The sequence below is a fragment of the Ahaetulla prasina genome, chromosome 7 (assembly GCF_028640845.1).
Source record: "Ahaetulla prasina isolate Xishuangbanna chromosome 7, ASM2864084v1, whole genome shotgun sequence".
NCBI classification, from domain to species: Eukaryota; Metazoa; Chordata; class Lepidosauria; order Squamata; family Colubridae; genus Ahaetulla; species Ahaetulla prasina.
Genome location: NC_080545.1, coordinates 95920806 through 95943181, shown reverse-complemented (window position 1 = coordinate 95943181; position 22376 = coordinate 95920806). Strand labels below are relative to the sequence as shown.

Below are 22376 nucleotides of genomic sequence, written 5' to 3'. Positions count from 1 at the left end.
AGAGGCCATCTATGGTGAGGGATATGACACAACCTATCTCCTGTTTACAACACAGTCCTTTCAACAGTTCCAAGAAGGTCCCACACCCATTTGTACTATTCAGGTGACCCTGAGGGCAAATTAAACCTCCAAGAGGCCTCAACGACTCTCAGGAAGAGTACTAACGACCAGATGACTGCAAGGAACGTAAATCCTTCCATCCTCCACCATTCAGTCAAGAACGGAAGAAGCTTCTTGGATGAGAAGCGAAACATTTTCAAAGGAAAAAAGCCAAGTCCAGTTGTTGTTGTTGTTAATTGCGAAGTCGTGTCTGACCCATCGCGACCCCCATGGACAACGTTCCTCCAGGCCTTCCTGACTCCATCCAAAGCCCAGTTACCTTTTCCCAAATGGTTGGGAATAGAAGGAGATAAAATTCAGGAATTTAATCTGCCAAATCTTGAAAAATATCAGCAAGTCCTAAATCTGGAATCCTAAATGGAGATCCATCTGGAACGATCGGTTGATTACATGCCCTCAAGTTGCTGCTGACTCTTAGCAACCATGTAGAAGTATAGAAATTTTGATCACGTGACCGTGGGGATGCTGCAACGGTCGTTAAGTGTGGAAACTGGTCATAAATCCAGTTTTTCGGTGCTGTTGCAACTTCAAATGATCACTGAACCAATGGCTGTGAATTGAGGGCTACCTCTAGAGTGGTTTTTCCCACACCCACCAAAAAGCACTGGCGGGAATACTGGGTTGGAGTTCATCTCCAGGAAAATACAGGCAGAAATGAGACAAAGGAAATTCCCCAACCTACCTGGACTTCCCCAACACTCAATTCTCTGTTGACATCATATCTGATGATAAAATCTCCCAAAACGCCATTCCTCGCGATCTTGGCTTGCTGGACCAAGTTGGGATTGAAGGTAACTTTAGCCAAGGTCTTTGTCTGGCCAATTTCAGTTGAAGGGGGTGGACTGGATTGATCTGTTGAGGAAGCATAGCATTAGTTTAGTTGATTTTATGATTTTATTAGCTTAGTTTATTATTTTATTATTTATTTTAGTTTATTTTAGTTTTTTGTTTTATTTCATTGTTATTTTATTATTTTAGTTTAGTTTATTACTTGTGTTTATTTTATTTATTTATTTTATTTTTATTCTTTATTTTGAATCTATAACCTTTCAAGATTTTATTTTATTATTTTATTATTTATTTTAGTTTATTGTAGTTTATTATTTTATTTCATTATTAGCTTATTTCATTATTAGTTTACTTTATTTTAGTTTATTATTTTATGATTTATTTTAGTTTAGTTTATTATTTTATTTCATTATTATTTCATTATTTTAGTTTAGTTTATTATTTTACTTTAGTTTTTGTTTTATTTACTTTATTTATTTTTTATTTTGAAATCGTTAACCTTTCAAGATTTGATTTTATTTTATTATTATTTTAGTTTATTATTTTATTTCATTATTGGCTTATTTTAGTTTATTATTTTAGTTTAGTTTTTGTTTTATTTATTCTATTATTTTATTTTTTATTCTTTTAATTTTTTATTTTGAATTTGTAACCTTCCAAGATTCATATTTAATTTGTTTTGACTCTGATAGCAGCCTTCCTCCCTGTCATTCTGGATAACAAGAGACGAGAAGAAGACTTTGAATTCCAAGATGGGTGTTTCTAAACCCCAGCAACTTTCAGATATGTGGACTTCAACTCCCAGAATTCCCCAGCCAGCAAAGCTTTCTAATTTCTGGGGAATTCTGGGAGTTGAAGTCCACACATCTGAAAGTTGCCAAGGTTGAGAAACATTGATTTCAATCAAAATATCGTGTTTTCTGTGCAAAAGATATTATGCTCCACCCTGTATTACAGAACTAACAACATGAAAAGGAAGAATGAAAATAAGCAGACAGGACAATCCAGATGGATGGTGTAGAAAGTTAGCACCCACCCCTCTCCTAGAAGAATGAAATATTTTGGGAAATATTAAAAAAGGCAGAATATTATATTTCCCTGAAGGAAAAACGTGCTCTTGGAAAGCAGCCCCCACCTGTCTTAACAGCCCCAGCAGGACTGGGCCAATCTATCTACAAGACAAAAGACCTTCAGCTCCAGGGTGATGGGATTAAGACATGGCCTCTCACGACATAATAGGATTAGCCCTCTAACATCTGGCAGCAGAGCTCACCACATGGCACAACAAGCCCCTTCACTGCATCACCTAGCAAGCTTCAACCAAGCCTGGGACTCAGACAGCCTACAAAGTTAGCAGTGAACCCTATAGCAACCAATAGAAAACATGCTTTTGGCACAGGAACAGGAAGCTCAAGAGCAAGGCCTAAGAGAGGGTTTTTTTTTAAAATTTGCATTTATATCCCGCCCTTCTCCGAAGACTCAGGGCGGCTTACCCTATGTTAGCAATAGTCTTCATTCTATTTGTATATTTATATACAAAGTCAACTTTATTGCCCCCAACAATCTGGGTCCTCATTTTATCTACCTTATAAAGGATGGAAGGCTGAGTCAACCTTGGGCCTGGTGGGACTAGAACCTGCCGTAATTGCAGGCAGCTGCATTAGCAGTCTGAGCCACAGAGGCCCTTTATAAATACCTCACACTCTCCACTCCATGTGCTCAAACCCATATGGTCCTGTCCATCAATAAACCATCTTTCCAATCAGCCGCCATGTTTCCAGTGCTCTCCCTACTTAGAATTGAACCAGATGGATATTTCTTCCAACAGCAGTAGATTTGACTTGCAAGATTCTGTTAATAAACTAGAACGAGCTCATCTGGATGTGTTTTTCTATCTGGTTTGCTTGGCTCTCATCTTATCCACTCACCTTCGGTGCTCCCTGCTCCCTTGCCTTGGTTATTCTGGAGCGGCAGAACTTCCAAAGAATTAATTCCTGAATTCTCGAGGATGTTGACCTCCACACGTAATTTGCCCACCAGCTGCTGGGGTCTGATGCTGACCGTGTAGTGATACTTCCCCAACCGTCTCCGTAGGAGCTCCTCATAATGCAGGATGAAGGTGGCTTCTACCTTCCGGGGGATTAATCCAGAGGCTTTGAACGTCTCCATTTGGTTTTCTCTGCTGGAAGAATTCAAAGGCTGTTTAGAGACACATTGTCAACCGGGTTGAGACCATCTTTGCAGCTTCATAGTTGCCACAAGGCAGAGGGGGAGAAAGGGAGGGGGAAAACACATGACCTGTGTTTAACACACAAAATCATCTATTGCAATATCCTTCCCATAAAAGATTACTTCAGCTTCAATCGCAATATTACAAGAGCAAAAAATAGATTCAAGCTAAATGTCAACCGCTTGATTGCAGAAAATATGACTTCTGTAACAGAGTTGTTAACGCCTGGAACTCATTACCTGACTCCATAGTCTCTACTCAAAATCCCAAAATCTTCAGCCAAAAACTGTCTACTATTGACCTCACCCCATTCCTAAGAGGACTATAAGGGGCGTGCATAAGAGCACAAAAGTGCCTACCATTCCTGTCCTATTGTTCCCTTCATTATATCAAATTAATATAGTTGATGCATATTTTTTACTTATATATATTTTCTTCTAGATATGTTGTTTTACCTATGACAATTGTTTGTGTATACTGTTGTGACAAAAAGAAATTTTAAAAAATGTAGATAGCTCGGTTTTCCCGTCAAAATAAAAAGTTTTCCTGTGGGAATCAAGGACATTCCAACTGTTGGCTGGGGAGAGGAGGAGCGGAGTAACCCAGCAACCGGCCAGCACCTCTATTGGACAATGTGACTGATGACCTGGGGTTGGGGGGGGAAGGGGAAACTTTCACTTTTTAATTACTGTATTTTTCGGAGTATAAGACGAACTTTTTCCCCCAAAAAGAGGGTGAAAATCTGGGTGAATGTAGCCCCGCCCAGCTTCTCAAACGGAGGTTTCAGAGGCTGAAAAAAGCACCAGAAATGAAGCTTCCGAAAAAAAGCCTCCAAACAGAGCTTCAGAAAAAAAGCCTCAGAAACAGAGCTTCAGATTTGCTTTTTTTCTGAAGCTCTGTTTCGGAGGCTTTCAGAGGCAGAAAAAAAAGCAAAACAAAGCAAGGCACAGAGCTCACAGCCAATGAACCTGTTGCTAAAATTCACCTCTGGGAACAGCTGATTGGGGGTATTCTGGGAGGCCGATCCACCTGCCAATCAGCTTTTTTCTTATTTTCCTCCCCAAAAATTAAGGTGCGTCTTCTACTCCGATGTGTCTTATATTCCGAAATATATGGTAGATGAAAACCGTGGGAACTTTCAGAGTCGGTTTTCACCAGTTGTGCCAATATGATGTAGCCAATAAATTGTTCTTTGAGGAATCTACCTCTAAAGTTTTGCTTTCAATGGGTGCATTACTTGGAACACTGACACACATTTTTCCATACTTCCTTCTCCATATCAAGGCTAGATTGGGCCACTGATGACAGTGGGAGGGAAGGAGCAGGGAGAAGAGGCCTCATTGGCTGAAGAGATGGGATTGGTAGTCCTACATCAGCTGCTGCCAGCAGCCTTATGAGGTAGACCAGGCAGGGAATAAACCTGGATAATTGACTTAATCGCTTAAGATAATCGCTTAAGATAATCGACTTGTGGTTTTAAGCCGAGGTTTTCTGGACTCCGGAGGATGGGAGAGGACAGGAAGGCCTGGAGAAACGTTGTCCATGGGGTCACGATGGGTCGGACATGACTTTGCAACTAACAACAACAGTAATAACAGATGCTTGAAAACAGAGCTTCCTCAACCTCCTCTTATACCAACCAGAATCAAGACAGGATTACATTGATCTTCTTTCTCACCCCTTCTTCTTTCCCAGGACGAATTGTCCTTTGATTAATAATTCTTGCAATCCTTCATCACGGTTGCTATATCTCCATATTCCCCAAATCAAGAAGATGCAGACAGTCCGTACCTGTCATCTCTGGGTCTTGAATAAGTTTCTTGATCTGCACGCAACCAGTCTTTACCAATGACTTCTCCATAATAAACCTTGCCACCAATAATCCTGGAATCAAGGAAAAAACAGAGGATGTGCGTGAAAAAACAGGCACAGACACCGATGAATCAATCCGTTGATTCTGGTTTCTTCCCGTTTTTCATTTATTCAGCCTTAAACTGCTTCCTTCCTACTTCTGGATTAGATTACATTTCACTTAAAAAAAACAAAAGGACAGCAAAAATCCTATACTGATTTTAGCACCTTTAACACTTAATGATTTCCCTATGAATTTCACCGTAATTCATTATTTATACTCCTTTTTGCAATAAGAGATCTCTTAGTGCTAGCCCTGTAAGGTAGTCACACTTATGGCCACAATTGAGCTTAAAATTTCTGTTGCTAAGTGGGACAGTTGTTAAGTGAGCTTTGTCCCATTTTACGACCTTTCTTGCAACAGTTGTTAAGTGAATCTGCCTTCCTCTGTTGAATTTGCTCGTCAGAAGGTTGCACAAGAATGAGAATAGAATAGAATAGAATAGAATAGAATAGAATAGAATAGAATAGAATAAGAGGAATGAAGAAAGAAAAGAATAGAATAGAATAGATTAGAATAGAATAGAATAGAATAGAATAGAATAGAATAGAATAGGAGAAAGAATAGAATAGAATAGAATAGAATAGAATAGAATAATAATGAAATGGAATAGACTAGACTGGACTAGACTAGACTAGACTAGACTAGAATAGAATAGAAGGAATGGAATGGAATGGAATAGAATGGAATGGAATGGAATGGAATGGAATAGGAGAAAGAATAGAATAGAATAGAATAGAATAAGAGGAATGAAGAAAGAAAAGAATAGAATAGAATAGATTAGAATAGAATAGAATAGAATAGAATAAGAGGAATGAAGAAAGAAAAGAATAGAATAGAATAGAATAGAATAGAATAGATTAGAATAGAATAGAATAGAATAGAATAGAATAGAATAGAATAGAATAGAATAAGAGGAATGAAGAAAGAAAAGAATAGAATAGAATAGATTAGAATAGAATAGAATAGAATAGAATAGAATAGAATAGAATAGAATAGAATAGGAGAAAGAATAGAATAGAATAGAATAGAATAATAATGAAATGGAATAGACTATACTGGACTAGACTAGACTAGACTAGAACAGAATAGAATAGAAGGAATGGAATGGAATGGAATGGAATGGAATGGAATAGAATAGAATAGAATAGAATAGAATAGAATAGAATAGAATAGAATAGAATAGGAGAAAGAATAGAATAGAATAGAATAGAATAAGAGGAATGAAGGAAGAAAAGAATAGAATAGAATAGAATAGAATAGATTAGAATAGAATAGAATAGAATAGAATAGAATAGAATAGAATAGAATAGAATAGAATAGAATAGAATAGAATAAGAGGAATGAAGAAAGAAAAGAATAGAATAGAATAGATTAGAATAGAATAGAATAGAATAGAATAGAATAGAATAGAATAGAATAGAATAGAATAGAATAGAATAGAATAGAATAATGAAATGGAATAGACTAGACTAGACTAGACTAGACTAGAGTAGAGTAGAGTAGAGTAGAGTAGAGTAGAGTAGAATAGAATAGAATAGAATAGAATAGAATAGAATAATAATGAAATGGAATAGACTATACTGGACTAGACTAGACTAGACTAGACTAGACTAGAACAGAACAGAATAGAAGGAATGGAATGGAATGGAATGGAATAGAATAGAATAGAATAGAATAGAATAGAATAGAATAGAATAGAATAGAATAGAATAGAATAGAATAGGAGAAAGAATAGAATAGAATAGAATAGAATAGAATAGAATAGAATAGAATAATAATGAAATGGAATAGACTATACTGGACTAGACTAGACTAGACTAGACTAGACTAGAACAGAATAGAATAGAAGGAATGGAATGGAATGGAATGGAATGGAATGGAATAGAATAGAATAGAATAGAATAGAATAGAATAGAATAGAATAGAATAGAATAGAATAGAATAGAATGGGAGAAAGAATAGAATAGAATAGAATAGAATAATAATGAAATGGAATAGACTATACTGGACTAGACTAGACTAGACTAGACTAGACTAGACTAGAACAGAATAGAATAGAAGGAATGGAATGGAATGGAATGGAATGGAATAGAATAGAATAGAATAGAATAAGAGGAATGAAGAAAGAAAAGAATAGAATAGAATAGATTAGAATAGAATAGAATAGAATAGAATAGAATAGAATAGAATAGAATAGAATAGAATAGAATAGAATAGAATAGAATAGAATAGAATAGAATAATAATGAAATGGAATAGACTATACTGGACTAGACTAGACTAGACTAGACTAGACTAGACTAGACTAGACTAGAATAGGAATGGAATGGAATGGAATGGAATGGAATGGAATGGAATGGAATGGAATAGAATAGAATAGAATAGAATAATGAAATAGACTAGACTAGAGTAGAATAGAATAGAATAGAATAGAATAGAATAGAATAGAATAGAATAGAATAATGAAATGGAATAGACTAGACTAGAGTAGAGTAGAGTAGAGTAGAGTAGAGTAGAGTAGAATAGAATAGAATAGAATAGAATAGAATAGAATAATGAAATGGAATAGACTAGACTAGACTAGACTAAACTAGAGTAGAGTAGAGTAGAATAGAATAGAATAGAATAGAATAGAATAGAATAGTGAAATGGAATAGACTAGACTAAAATAGAATAGAATAGAATAGAAGGAATGGAATGGAATGGAATGGAATGGAATGGAATGGAATGGAATGGAATAGAATAATGAAATGGAATAGACTAGACTAGAATAGACTAGACTAGAATAGAATAGAATAGAACAGAACAGAATAGAATAAAATAATGAAATGGAATAGACTAGACTAAAATAGAATAGAATAGAATAGAAGGAATGGAATGGAATGGAATGGAATATAATAATGAAATGGACTAGACTAGACTAGACTAGACTAGAATAGAATAGAATAGAAGGAATGGAATGGAATGGAATGGAATGGAATAGAATAATGAAATGGACTAGACTAGACTAGACTAGACTAGAATAGAATAGAATAGAAGGAATGGAATGGAATGGAATGGAATGGAATAGAATAATGAAATGGAATAGACTAGAATACAATAGAATAGAATACGCAGGGACACTGCAACCATCATAAATATGAGCCAGTTGCCAAATGTCTCAATTTTGATCACATAACCATGGGGAGGCTACAACGGTCATAAGTGTGAAAATGGTCATCAGCCCCGTTTTGCAGTGCCGTTGTAAGTTTGAACGGTCACTAAATGAACTGTTGTATGTCGAGGACTATCTGTACTATCTATTGTAAGGTTACATTAATAGAGTCTTGCAAATCTAAAAACCTGTCTTCCCCTCCCCCTCCTTTTCTTCCCGAGAAAACTAGGGCAGGTCCCTTCTGAAACGCTGAAATACTTTTTATATCCTCATCGTCCAGTCTGCGATTCCCCCTCCCGTCTCCCAAGGCCATTCGCACAGACCATCGCATTTATTTTATAACACAACCGCTCACCTACATGGTAAAATTAGAGACGAAGGCCGTGACGGGTATTTGCATCTCAAAGGCGCCTTCGCGAGCCTCCGAGCCGGTGTTCACCAAAGTGCAGGAGACTGTGGTAAATGCGTATCGAGAAATTATTGTGGCTTTCACTGAGAATTCGGACATACGTGGTCGGGTCTCCTGTGAGGACACAGCAATAGTTCCACAAAGGCAGGATAATGTTATGCCAGGTTGACACAAAACACGACCAGATAAGCTACCATATTTTTTGGTGTATAAGACGCACATTTTTCCCCCTTAAAAGGGGATGAAAATTTGGGTGCGTCTTATACACTGAATGTAGCCCTGCCCACACACTGGCCCCCATCCTTTGGACTCCGCCTCCCAGCAATTTACCTCCTTGCAGCAAGCAGCAAGAAGAAACAGCCCATTTCAGCCTCAGCACAGCCTGATTAGCTCAAGCTGATTGTCCCTTGGATCGGCCTCCCAACTCTCAGATGTTTCAGGCTTCAGGGATTCCCTGGGCCTATTGCTGCACCGGCTTCTGCTGCTTGCTGCAAGGAGGTAAATTGCTGGGAGCAGATTTTTTTTTCTGGTGCTAATCAAGCTATTCTGAAAACGAAAATGAAAGTAAAGCAGGCTGTTTGCTGTTTGCTGCGATGAGGCAAAATTGCTGGGAGGCAGGTTTCTTTTTCTTGTTTTTCCTCACCAAAAAAGGTAGGTGCATCTTATAGTCCGGTGTGTCTTATGCTCCAAAAAATATGGCAATTCTACTTTATTGTAAGGCTGCTACATTAACAGAATCTTGGAAGCCTTGTTATAGGTAGTGCCCAGGTTAAGTACAAATTCCATTCCTGTTTTTAACTTGAATGGATATGTAGGATGGAGCTTGTATTTACGAATAGTCTGCCTGTTACTAAAAATGGCAGATGGTGTTCTCCTTCCTTAAGCTGGGAATTATTAAAGGTGTCCATCTGTTTCCATCAGTTACTTCTTGTCCTGCCCTCAAGTGCTTTGGAGAATAGGTTGAGCCCTTCTGTGACTGTCACTCAAATTTGGGAAGACTGCTATCATGTCACCCCTAATCATGGAGATCATCTAGTCCAGTGAGGGCAAATCTTTTTGACACTGAGTGCCGAAAAAGTCGTGCAGAAACATCACGCGCACGTACTCGTCGGGACTGTGCTCCTGTTGTGACCCAGGCCCAAGTACGCAGTAGGAAACTCAGTCCGTGAAAAAACAAACTTTATTCGAACAGCTGAGAATTACTTCATTCCCAGAGTAGTTCAACTAAATTAAAGCAAATTCCTTCCCACACAAATTCCTCAGTCCTATCGCAAACCTTGGTCCAATTAGACAAACTGCCAAAGGCCTTTCTTGGCAAACGTTCAGAAGTCACAAAAATAAATGCAAGATGAAGACGAAGCCACCAACATTGTTTTCCGGCAAAGCCCAGATGCCTTTGCTGGTCTGTTTTAAGCCTTATTGGAGAGGCCAATCATCTCTTGGTCCTACTCCCGAGTTGTCCTCTTTGCTTGAGCTGCTCTTGCTTTCTGGCAGCTCTTCTCATGCATGCATTAGGAACAGCCTCCTCCTGTTCGTCTGCCTCACTACTGTCAGCCTCTGGAGGCTCTGGAGTCCACACCTCACTCCCTGATGGCCCTGGCCTCGCCTCAGCCTCGTTGCTGTCTAGCTCCGTTGCGAGCTCCGCAGGCTGCTGGTGGACCACAACAGCTCTGGAAAAGCCAAACTTCCAGGTTCTACCGCGGATGTGTGCCCAACGATCAGCCGGCCGGCGCACATACACAAGCTGGTTTTTTAGCACTGTCGCACGCACAAAGGGATCACGGTCCGGAAAAGCTGAACTTCTGAGTTCTGGCGTGCACGAGCACCCAACAATCAGCTGGCTGGCGTGCATGTGCACACTGGTTTTCGCCACTGCCAGGTGTGTGAAGGACAGCTGATCGTCGTGCGCGCATGTGCGTCAGAAACCTGAAAGACAAACAGGCAAGGCTGTGCATGCCAGGCGACATGGCTTCACATGCCACTTTGGGCACACGGGCCATAGGTTCGCTATCATAGATCTAGTTCAACCCTTCTGCCAGTGCAGGAATCCATAGTGGCAATTTTATCGGGCTGTCCTATTTAGACACCTGATGTTGTGGCTCCCGCCCCCGAACCTGGCCCCATGCCCGAAAGTGCCTTGGAGCTGGGCCTGCTGCCAGAAAGTGATTTGGACAGTGAGGGAGAAGGGCCGTCAGGACTTACCTCGGAAGCACCGGCCTCCCTGGATCAGCTCCAGGAGCCAGAAGCAGGCCAAGTGAAAGAGATAATGAGGCCTCCTTCTCCTGACTTTTCCCCCCCCAGGCCACGCCTGCACACCCAGCTGACAGCAATCAGGCTTGGCTCAATCCCAGGTTTCGTAGGCAGGAGAGAAGGGAACGACAGAAACAGTGGAGGGGCAGGCCTAGGAAGTGCTGAGTCATGGAGCCACACCCCACAGGATATAAAAGGCAGCGAGAGCTGGTGTGTCTCTTTGTATCAGGCAAATCGACGGATTGACTAGAGCTGAAGGTTGTGACTCACCAGCGTCTTGGCAGCTAACAAGGGCTCTTGGCAGACGCTGGCTCTTTTGCTGCCAGAGCTGATAAGAGCCGGCTAATTAAGCCATCGTTCGGACGGAGGCGAGGAGAACACAACAGCTGATTGCACATCCATAAAAAAAAGGGGGGGTCAATCCAGTAGTTGGATTAAACATATAATGGCAATGCAAACACTGTGTGTGCACAGCTTTTATAACAACGTAGAAGGAGGGCTGTGTTAATCTATGTGGTGTTTATTTTAGTGTCCAAACAGAATCTACAGTTCTGGGATTTGTTTGTTTGTTGGAGTTTTTGCCTGGCATGGTCAATGTTCCGTCAATATTTTACAAAATTAATTAGTCAATATCAATAATGAAATAATAACTCGCAAGTAATTAATCAGATAACAAATTAACGTCAATTAACGTGGAACAGTAAATAATGTCAATTTACTCAACTATTGAATTGCTAATAATTAATTAATTAGATAATTGGATATTCAGCTGATCAGTGCTAATTAATTAATGATTAATGATAATTGATATTTGATAATTGATAAATGATAATAATGATAATTAATGATCAATAATATTAGAATTGTATTATTGTATTGTATTGTATTTAATAATAATAATAATAATAATAATAATAATAATAATAATAATAATAATAATAATAATAATAATAATAATAATAATAATAATAATAATAATTTCTTAGTGGTCTCCCATCCCAATACTAATTACATCAGCTCTTGGTTGGTCAAGGAAACATCCAAGCTGGTGTTACCACCTGCTCTTCCCTTGGCCAATCCAGAGGGGTAGCAGACAGGAAAGATTTAGAAACGTGTCTTTATTCTTCGTCTGTTCTTGTTTCTACGCAGGACTGGAGAAGAATGACTCTGATAGTTTGCATTTTGCAGTTTTAGGGAAGGTTTCTTGATACAAGCCTGCCTTTTTCGTTGCGAAGTTAGGAGAGGGCGGTTGGTGACAATTTCTTGCAAGAGGAGAACAATTCAGAGTTAGAATATTACGCACCAATCTCTGCAGAAACCGCGTTTGTCTTGGGACCCTCCGTGCAACCTGGAAAAAAAAGGAGAAACCATCACTCAGGGTGTTTCCCGCTAAAAATGGAAACCCAAATGTTTGGCAGAAGTCAGAATGGTGCCTTTTAAAGGTTATGCTTGCCAGAAGCCATTTTGCTGACTCCTTTGTTGTTGTTGTTGTTGTTAGTTAGTTAGTTGGAAATCGTGTCCGACCCATCGCGACCTCATGGACAACATTCCTCTAGGCCTTAGCTGACTGCTAAGCCTCCATTAATAATGAGAGATGTTTGTGGACATTCAGCCTCTGAACCAGCGATGGGTTTCAAAAATTTTTACTTCCGGTTCTGTGGGTGTGGCTTGGTGGGCGTGGCATGGCATGGCTTGGTGGGTGTGGCAGGGGAAGGGCACTGTAAAACCTCCATTCCCACCCCACTCCAGGGGAAGGATACCATAAAATCTCCATTCCCACCCCACTCCAGGGGAAGGTTACTGCAAAATCCCCATTCCCTCCCAATCAGCTGGGACTTAGGAGACAGAGAATAGATGGGGAAGGGGCCAGTCAGAATTTTTACTACCGGTTCTCCAAACTACTCAAAATTTCCAAAACTGGTCAGAACCTCCTGAAACCCACCTCTGCTCTGAACATAAACTGATATAATTTCTCATTATTTAACTGGACAGTTATTGCTCAAAATGTAGACTTCCCCCCACCCCTATGTTGTTATTAAAAAATATACGCTACAAGAAAAATGTCCAGAATTGCTGCAAGTCAAGCAGCATATTAATTTAATAAATTAATACCGTGTTTCCCCGAAAAAAAGACTGGGAAAAATACTAATTTTTTGCTCCAAAACACGCAGTAGGGCTTATTTTCTGGTTAGTTCTTATTTTGGGGGAAATACGGTACTAAATGCCTCCGTCTGGCTGACAACCTTAACTGGGGCTTATTTTGGGGTTAGGGCTTATATTACGAGCATCCTGAAAAATCATGCTAGGCCTTATTTACTGGCTGGGTCTTATTTTCGGGGAAACTGGGTATTATTACAGGTAGTCCATATTTAGCAACCACAATTTGGATTGGCAACTCAGTCATTCAGCCAATGGTCGCTAAATGAAACCACATCTGTGCTTGTTATCTTATTTCAGTTTTCCTTGGCTTTATAGTATAGCCATGCGAAAGTTGTAAATGAGAAGATTGGTCATAAAATTAAGGTACTTTTTCCTCTTCGTTGTAACTGAGAATGAATGCTAAATGAGGCAGTTGCTAAATGAAGAATATCTGTATTATTATTTTTATTAAAACTCTTAGGACAGGGGTCTGCAAACTTGGCTCTTTTAAGACTTGTGGACTTTAACTCCCAGAGTTAACTCTGGGAGTTGAAGTCCACAAGTCTTAAAAGAGCCAAGTTTGCAGACCCCTGTCTTAGGAGAATGCATCATTTAGTGAAAGCAATGTAGAAATGACTTATTTGAGGAATCACAAAGTATTTTACACACATACACACATACACAAACACATACATGTACCCCCACGCCACACAGTCACACACAAACGTATAAAAACCATGTCCATTGCAATAAAAATGCCCATATTTAGAAAAATATGCACCAGAATAAATGTACGTGCTAATGCAAACTCTTCTACAAAAATTCTCCAATCCAGATAAACGGATGAGGGAGATGTTCAAACACGAGAAATAAAACAGATCTAAATGCCTTCATTCTTATTCTATATATTCTCCAGCGTTGTTCTCCAGTGTAGTAGAACTGAAAAGAAAATTTCCATCCATTCTAGTTTTCATATTTTGGGTTCTTGAATTGTCAACTTCCTGTCTTGTGAAGCTTGCAACAACCTCTTTTTTTCATGCTATTTAATTCTCAATAGAGATGTATTATTGCGCAGGGCGTTGATCTAGATCAGGGTGTCTAAATATTGGCAGCTTTGAGACTTGTGGTACTTCAACTCCCAGAATTCCCTAGCCAGCCATGTTGCCTGGGGAATTCTGGGAGTTGAAGTCCACAAGTCTTAAAATGGCCAAAGTTGGACCCTTCTGAGGGTCCAACAGAGCCATTTCGTCCTTTATAATCTTACGCCTATGCTCCATTCTTTGAATATTTAACTTCTGCATCACTGTAGCTATCCAAGGTTCGTTTGGCTGGGGAGGCTGTCGGCTGCTCTGAACTTTCCTTAGATGGAATCCAAAGGGTCGGTTATAAATATTTAAGTTATAAAAATCCTAAAGAGCAGCTCAATGCCAATATTCTCAGCCGTGGAGTTTTTATGTTTTTATAGTTTTTATAGACACACCCCTCCCACCTGGGTTCTCCCTCTCTGCCATGACAGACCTAGAATCATCTATTACATAGAATCATCTATTACAATGTCCTTCCTGTCAAAGACTACTTCAGCTTCAATTGCAACAATACACGAGCACACAATAGATTTAAGCTTAATGTGAACCGCTCCAATCTTGATTGCAGAAAATATGACTTCAGTAACAGAGTTGTTAATGCCTGGAATACACTACCAGACTTCCCAAAATCCCAAAATCTTCAACCAAAAACTGTCTACTATTGACCTCACCCCATTCCTAAGAGGTCTATAAGGGGCGTGCATAAGAGCACAAGCATGCCTACCGTTCCTGTCCTATTGTTTCCTTTCGTTATATCCAATTAATTTAGTTATTACATACTCATACTTATATATATACTTATATATTGTATAGTTATTTCATGCTTACGCTTATATATACTGTGTGACAAAATAAATAAATAAAATAGATCAAAGAGGCAGATGGAATTCTCTTTGCATTGTCCTCTGCTGGGTTTGGATGGCGAACGTGCAGAAGTTGTATGAAGGAATGCAAGATTTTTGACTCCCAGCCAAGCTGTCTCTTTGGAGGAAAAAAAAACACCCCAACAACCCTGGAAAATGTTTGAACTCGCAAGTCGGAAAGTTCTTGCAACTGCAATCCACTCTGTTAGTAACGTAGAACTAAGAAGAAATTTCCTGACAGTGAGAGCAATTAATCAGTGCCTGGAGAAGTTGTGAATGCTCCAACACTGGAAGTTTTTAAGAAGAGATTGGCCAACCATTTGTCTGAAATGGTATAGCGAGTTGGGGGGTTGGACTAGAAGACCTCCAAGGTCCCTTCCAACTATCCTATCCTATCCTATCCTATCCTATCCTATCCTATCCTATCCTATCCTATCCTATCCTATCCTATCCTATCCTATCCTGATATTCTCTTCTCTTCTCTTCTCTTCTCTTCTCTTCTCTTCTCTTCTCTTCTCTTCTCTTCCCTTCCCTTCCCTTCCCTTCCCTTCCCTTCCCTTTCATTACCCAACTAGGTAACATCAACAATGCAAAAAGAGAGTGAGGTTTCTATTCTATTCTATTCTATTCTATTCTATTCTATTCTATTCTATTCTATTCTATTCTATTCTATTCTATTCTATTCTATCCTATTCTACTCTACTCTACTCTATTCTATTCTAATATTCTCTCCTCTACTCTCCTTTCCTATTATAATATACTCTACTCTACTCTATTTCCTATCCTATCCTATCCTATCCTATCCTATCCTATCCTATCCTATCCTATCCTATCCTATCCTATCCTATCCTAATATTCTCTTCCCTTCCCTTCCCTTCTCTCTCATTACCCAACTAGGTAACATCATCAATGCAAAAAGATTCTATTCTATTCTATTCTATTCTATTCTATTCTATTCTACTCTACTCTACTCTACTCTACTCTACTCTACTCTACTCTACTCTACTCTACTCTATTCTAATATTCTCTCCTCTACTCTCCTTTCCTATTATAATATACTCTACTCTATTTCCTATCCTATCCTATCCTATCCTATCCTATCCTATCCTATCCTATCCTATCCTATCCTATCCTATCCTAATATTCCCTTCCCTTCCCTTCCCTTCTCTCTCATTACCCAACTAGGTAACATCATCAATGCAAAAAGAGAGTGAGGATTCTATTCTATTCTATTCTATTCTATTCTATTCTATTCTATTCTATTCTATTCTATTCTGCTCTGCTCTGCTCTGCTCTGCTCTGTTCCATTCCATTCTATCCCATCCCATCCCATCCCATCCCATCCCATCCCATCCCATCCCATCCCATCCCATCCCATCCTATCCTAATATTCTCTTCTCTTCTCTTCTCTTCTCTTCTCTTCTCTTCTCTTCTATTCCATTCCTTTCTTCATTCCAATATCTCTTCTCTTCTCTTCTCTTCTCTTCTCTTCTCTTCTCTTCTCTTCTCTTCTCTCTTCTCTTCTCTTCTCTTCTCTTCTCTTCTCTTCTCTCTTCTCTTCTTCTCTCCTCTACTCTCCTTTCCTATTATAATATACTCTACTCTATTCTATTTCCTACCCTACCCTACCCTACTCTATTCTATTCTATTCTATTCTATTCTATTCTATTCTATTCTATTCTATTCTATTCCATTCCATTCCATTCCATTCTATTCTATGTACAGTTGGAAGAAATGTTCTTCTGGCAGAAATTTTGAGTAGTTCGGAGAACCAGCAAATACCACCTCTGGCTAGCCCCAGGAGTGGGGAGGGAATGGGTATTTTGCAGTACCCTTCCCCTGCCATGCCCACCAAGCCACGCCCACAGAACCGGTAGTAAAAAAAATTGGATTTCACCACTGTTTATGACCCTTTTTCACACTTATAACCGTTGCAGCTTCCCAGGGGTCACGTGATTTACGTTTGGATGCTTGACGACTGGTTCATATTTATGACGGTTTGCAGTGTCCAGGCGTTCATATGTTCTCCTTTTGCGACCTTCTGGCAAGCAAAGTCAATGGGGAAGCCAGATTCACTTAACAACCGTGTGACCAGTTTAACAACTGCATTGATTCGCTTAACACACGCGGCAGGAAAAGCCGTAAAATGGGGGAAAACTCCCTTAGCAGATTTCTCACTTAGCAACATAAATTCTGGGCTCAATTGTGGTCGTAAATCGAGGACTACCTGCACAAACAGAGACCCCAGGCAGCTCCAGCCATCACGCTACAACCACGGATAAATACAGTACAAACAGCAAAGTCAATGCAACATTAACTTTTCCGATGTACAAAGATTAAAAAAATGGTTTTCACCATCACTCGGGCAGTTAATGTTTTAACCAAGCGAATCGGTGTTTAAGGAGCTGGAATGTAAATGGCCATTCCCTAGAGAAATGGTCGTAGATGCCCCTGGCTGTGTTTAAATGGCTTTTTTAAAATTTAGTGTTTGCTACTAGTCTCTCGCATAACTCATATATAAAGGATAAAACATATGAAGAACGGTTGCAGGAACTGGGTATGTCTAGTTTAACAAAAAGAAGGACTAGGGGAGACATGATAGCTGTGTTCCAATATCTCAGGGGCTGCCACAAAGAAGAGGGAGTCAAGCTATTCTCCAAAGCACCTGAAGGCAGGACAAGAAGCAATGGGTGGAAACTGATCAAAGAAAGAAGCAACTTAGAACTAAGGAGAAATTTCCTGACAGTGAGAACAATTAATAAGTGGAACGACTTGCCTGCAGAAGTTGTGAATGCTCCAACACTGGAAATTTTTAAGAAAATGTTGTATAACCATCTGACTGAGATGGTGTAGGGTTTCCTGCCTGGGCAGGGGGTTGGACTAGAAGGCCTCCAAGGTCCATTCCAACTCTGATGTTATGTTATGTTATGTTATGTTATGTTATGTTATGTTATGTTATGTTATGTTATGTTATGTTATGTTATGTTATGTTATGTTATGTTATGTTATGTTATGTTATAGAAAGCTAAGAACACAGTTTGAAAAACTCAAGATTGGTGGTGGAAAGTTTTTGCGTTCTGCAAAATGAAAAGCGGCCTGACCCCTCACAGCTTGCAGCCCCTTCCTCAAACCTCCTGAATGAAAGACAGGGAGTTTAAGACACACCCAGAAGGATAGAATCAAGATCACGTGAAGTGTTAATACCACTTTATAAGGCCTTGGTAAAGCCACACTTGGAATACTGCATCCAGTTTTGGTTGCAACGATGTAAAAAAGATGTTGAGACTCTAGAAAGAGTGCAGAGAAGAGCAACAAAGAGGATTAGGGGACTGGAGGCTAAAACATATGACGAACGGTTGCAGGAACTGGGTATGTCAAGTTTAATGAAAAGAAGGACTAGGGGAGACATGATAGCAGTGTTCCAATATCTCAGGGGCTGCCACAAAAAACAGGGAGTCAAATATTCTCCAAAGCAGCTGAAGGCAGGACAAGAAAGAATGGATGGAAACTGATCAAAGAAAGAAGCAACTTAGAACTAAGGAGAAATTTCCTGACAGTGAGAACAATTAATAAGTGGAACGACTTGCCTGCAGAAGTTGTGAATGCTCCAACACTGGAAATTTTTAAGAAAATGTTGTATAACCATCTGACTGAGATGGTGTAGGGTTTCCTGCCTGGGCAGAGGGTTGGACTAGAAGGCCTCCAAGGTCCCTTCCAACTCTGATGTTATGTTATGTTATGTTATGTTATGTTATGTTATGTTATGTTATGTTATGTTATGTTATGTTATGTTATGTTATGTTATGTTAACTCCGTCAAGGCTTTGCAGAAAGCTAAGAACACAGTTTGAAAAACTCAAGATTGGTGGTGGAAAGTTTTTGCGTTCTGCAAAATGAAAAGCGGCCTGACCCCTCACAGCTTGCAGCCCCTTCCTCAAACCTCCTGAATGAAAGACAGGGAGTTTAAGACACACCCAGAGGGATAGAATCAAGATCACGTGAAGTGCTAATACCACTTTATAATGCCTTGGTAAAGCCACACTTGGAATACTGCATCCAGTTTTGGTTGCAACGATGTAAAAAAGATGTTGAGACTCTAGAAAGAGTGCAGAGAAGAGCAACAAAGAGGATTAGTGGACTGGAGGCTAAAACATATGACGAACGGTTGCAGGAACTGGGTATGTCTAGTTTAATGAAAAGAAGGACAAGGGGAGACATGATAGCAGTGTTCCAATATCTCAGGGGTTGCCACAAAGAAGAGGGAGTCAAACTATTCTCCAAAGCAGCTGAAGGCAGGACAAGAAGCAATAGTTGGAAACTAATCAAAGGAGAGAAGCAACTTAGAACTAAGGAGAAATTTCCTGACAGTTGGAACAATTAATCAGTGGAACAACTTGCCTGCAGAACTTGCAACAACTTGCCTGCTCCAACACTGGAAGTTTTTAAAGAAAGATTGGACAGCCATTTGTCTGAAATGATATAGGTTTTCCTGCCTGAGCAGGGGGTTGGGCTAGATGACCTCCAAGGTCCCTTTCAACTCTTGTTCTTCTATTTCTATTTTTCTCTGCATCACCACTACACCACTATCTTTTCTTTTATGTACACTGAGAGCATATGCACCAAAGACAAATTCCTTGTGTGTCCAATCACACTTGGCCAATAAAGAATTCTATTCTATTCTATTCTATTCCATGCCATTCTACACCGGGACCTGCTCACCCAGAGAGATGGTTTTAAGATTGCTTACCCAAAGCTTCGAATGAGCCAAGGCGCTGGAGCAAAACCAGCCCTCTGTGCCAAAAATAAATGGGATTTTTTGCAACTCGCTCCCTTCATGGTTCTTGGACCGAAAAGGAACGCAGAGCAAAAGGCAGCAACGCAGATCTTAAAAGGGCAGGAGGCAAACATCACGTTCATCGGTGGCATTTACAGTAGAGTTGCAAACCGCAGAATAATTACTTTTGCTCTCAGGAGGAATCACAGCCCTCAACCAACCAACACGTGAATGGAATACAACACGCATGGAATGAATTAGTGGGAGTTGGAGAGTATTTTTATCAATTACAGGTAGTCCTCGACTTATGACTGTTTGCTTAGAGACTGTTTCAGCCAAGTCACAAATGACATCACCTGGGGGACACAGGTAGACTTAAAGTTGGAAGTTACATCAGCACTGAAAAAGGTGACTTACGACCATTTTTCCACATGACCGTTGCAGCATCCCTATGATCACATGATCAAAATCCAGATGTTTGGCAACTGATTCACATTTATGACGGTTGAAGCGTCCCAGGGTCATGAAATCCCCTCTTGTGACCTTTTGACAAACAAAGTCAATGGGAAAGCCAGATTCACTTAACAACCGTGTTCCTCACTTAACAACTGCATGGATTCACTTAACCACTGGGTCAAGAAAGAATAGAATAGAATAGAATAGAATAGAATAGAATAGAATAGAAAATAGAGTAGAGTAGAGTAGAGTAGAGTAGAATAGAATAGAATAGAATAGAATAGAATAGAATAGAATAGAATAGAATAGAATAGAATAGAATAGAAAATAGAGTAGAGTGGAGTAGAGTAGAGTAGAGTAGAATAGAATAGAATAGAATAGAAAAAAGAGTAGAATAGAGCAGAATAGAATAGAATAGAATAGAATAGAAAATAATACAGTAGAGTAGAATAGAATAGAAAAGAGTAGAGTAGAGTAGAGTAGAGTAGAATAGAGTAGAATAGAATAGAATAGAATAGAATAGAAAATAGAGTAGAGTAGAATAGAGTAGAGTAGAGTAGAATAGAGTAGAGAATAGAATAGAATAGAATAGAATAGAATAGAATAGAATAGAATAGAATAGAATAGAATAGAATAGAATAGAATAGAATAGAAAGTAGAGCAGAGTAGAGCAGAGCAGAGCAGAGCAGAATAGAATAGAATAGAGTAGAGTAGAGTAGAGTAGAGTAGAGTAGAGTAGAGTAGAGTAGAGAAGAGTAGAGTAGAGTAGAATAGAATAGAATAGAATAGAATTTATTTATTGGCCAAGTGTGATTGGACACACAAGGAATTTGTCTTGGTTCATATGCTCTCATTATACATAAAATATACCTTCATCAAGGTGCAACACTTACAACACTTAATGATCTTAAAATTATAAGATTATAAAGGTCATAAAATGGAGCAAAACTCACTTAACATCTGTCTCAGTTGTTTGGCTCGTAAGTTGAGGACTATCTGTTCTTACCTCCTGGTTCTGAACTCATCCACTGGCCTGCATTTACACACATTTGTAGCATTCCCACATTCACATGACCTGGGTTTTATGATGGTTTAATCAAAAAGTGGCATTTACTTTTGGTTTTCAGCAAAACCGGACCTAGCGAACCATTGGCTTGCTTAATGTCCATGGTGTTTGCTTAACGTTGGCTGCCTTAAAACCATGGCATTCACTTAACGACTGGCGCAAAAGAGATCGCAAAATGAATTAAAAAGCAGAGATTAAGCTGGGTGTGAAACAAGGATAATTGGAAGGAAAGGGAGGCAGAGAGAAAAGGAAAGGATGAGCTTTATTATCATTATCATTATTGATAATGATAGGGGCCTCTGGTGGCTCAGCAGACTGAGTATGTCTGTTATTAACACAGCTGCTTGCAATTACTGCCGGTTCAAGTCCCACCAGGCCCAAGGTTGACTCAGCCTTCCATCCTTTATAAGGTAGGTAAAATGAGGACCCAGATTGTTGGGGGCAATAAAAGTTGACTTTGTATATAATATACAAATGGATGAAGACTATTGCTTAACGCAGTGTAAGCCGCCCTGAGTCTTCGGAGAAGGGTGGGATATAAATTCAAATTAAAAAAAAATATTTATCAAATGTATGTGCCATCCATCTCGCCCAAGGGGGCTTTAGGCAGCTTACAGGCATGGAATAAAACACCGCATAAAACATTAAAACAATGGACAAGCTGAAATAGTATAGAGTTTCCTGCTTGAGCAGGGGGTTGGATTAGAAGACCTCCAAGGTCCCTTCCAACTCTCCTATTCTGTTAATGTTCTGGTTGCGGTTAGTTTTTTGTTTTCTTTTAATGTTTGTAGATGCTTTAATTGTTTTAACATTTTACTTGATATTGATATCCCTCTGCCATCACTCTGCTAAACAAATATATTCCCTCAACACTGTCAAACTGTTCACTCAGGCTGCATTACTATTACTGTTAGTCTTCTCATTATTCTTATCACCCATCTCCTGCCACTTATGACTGCATCCTTTGTTGCTTGTATCCTTACGATTTACAGTATATTGATATTGATTGATAGTATTTGTACCCTATGACTATCACTAAGTGTTATATCTTTTTATTCTTGATGAATGCATTTTATTTTTCTTTATGTACACTGAGAGCGTATGCACCAAAGACAAAGTCGTTGTGTG

At 39.3% G+C, this 22376-nt stretch overlaps 1 protein-coding gene across 4 annotated transcripts in view; it reads right to left on the bottom strand.

Moving 5' to 3' along the window:
* The window catches only part of ITIH5 (inter-alpha-trypsin inhibitor heavy chain 5), a 58348-nt gene that overhangs the window by 24782 nt on the left and 11190 nt on the right, over positions 1-22376 (bottom strand). Inside the window, exons 2-6 of one of the 4 annotated variants that reach the window (XM_058190832.1) lie at positions 12170-12214; positions 8567-8730; positions 4931-5023; positions 2838-3088; positions 803-972 (exon numbers count right to left, since the gene is read on the bottom strand). In XM_058190832.1, coding sequence (XP_058046815.1) covers positions 803-972; positions 2838-3088; positions 4931-5023; positions 8567-8730; positions 12170-12214 — 723 coding nt within the window. Of the gene's footprint in view, positions 1-802; positions 973-2837; positions 3092-4930; positions 5024-8562; positions 8731-12169; positions 12215-22376 lie in introns of those variants that run through there. The other 3 variants (XM_058190831.1, XM_058190833.1, XM_058190834.1) reach the window with 3 other exon arrangements.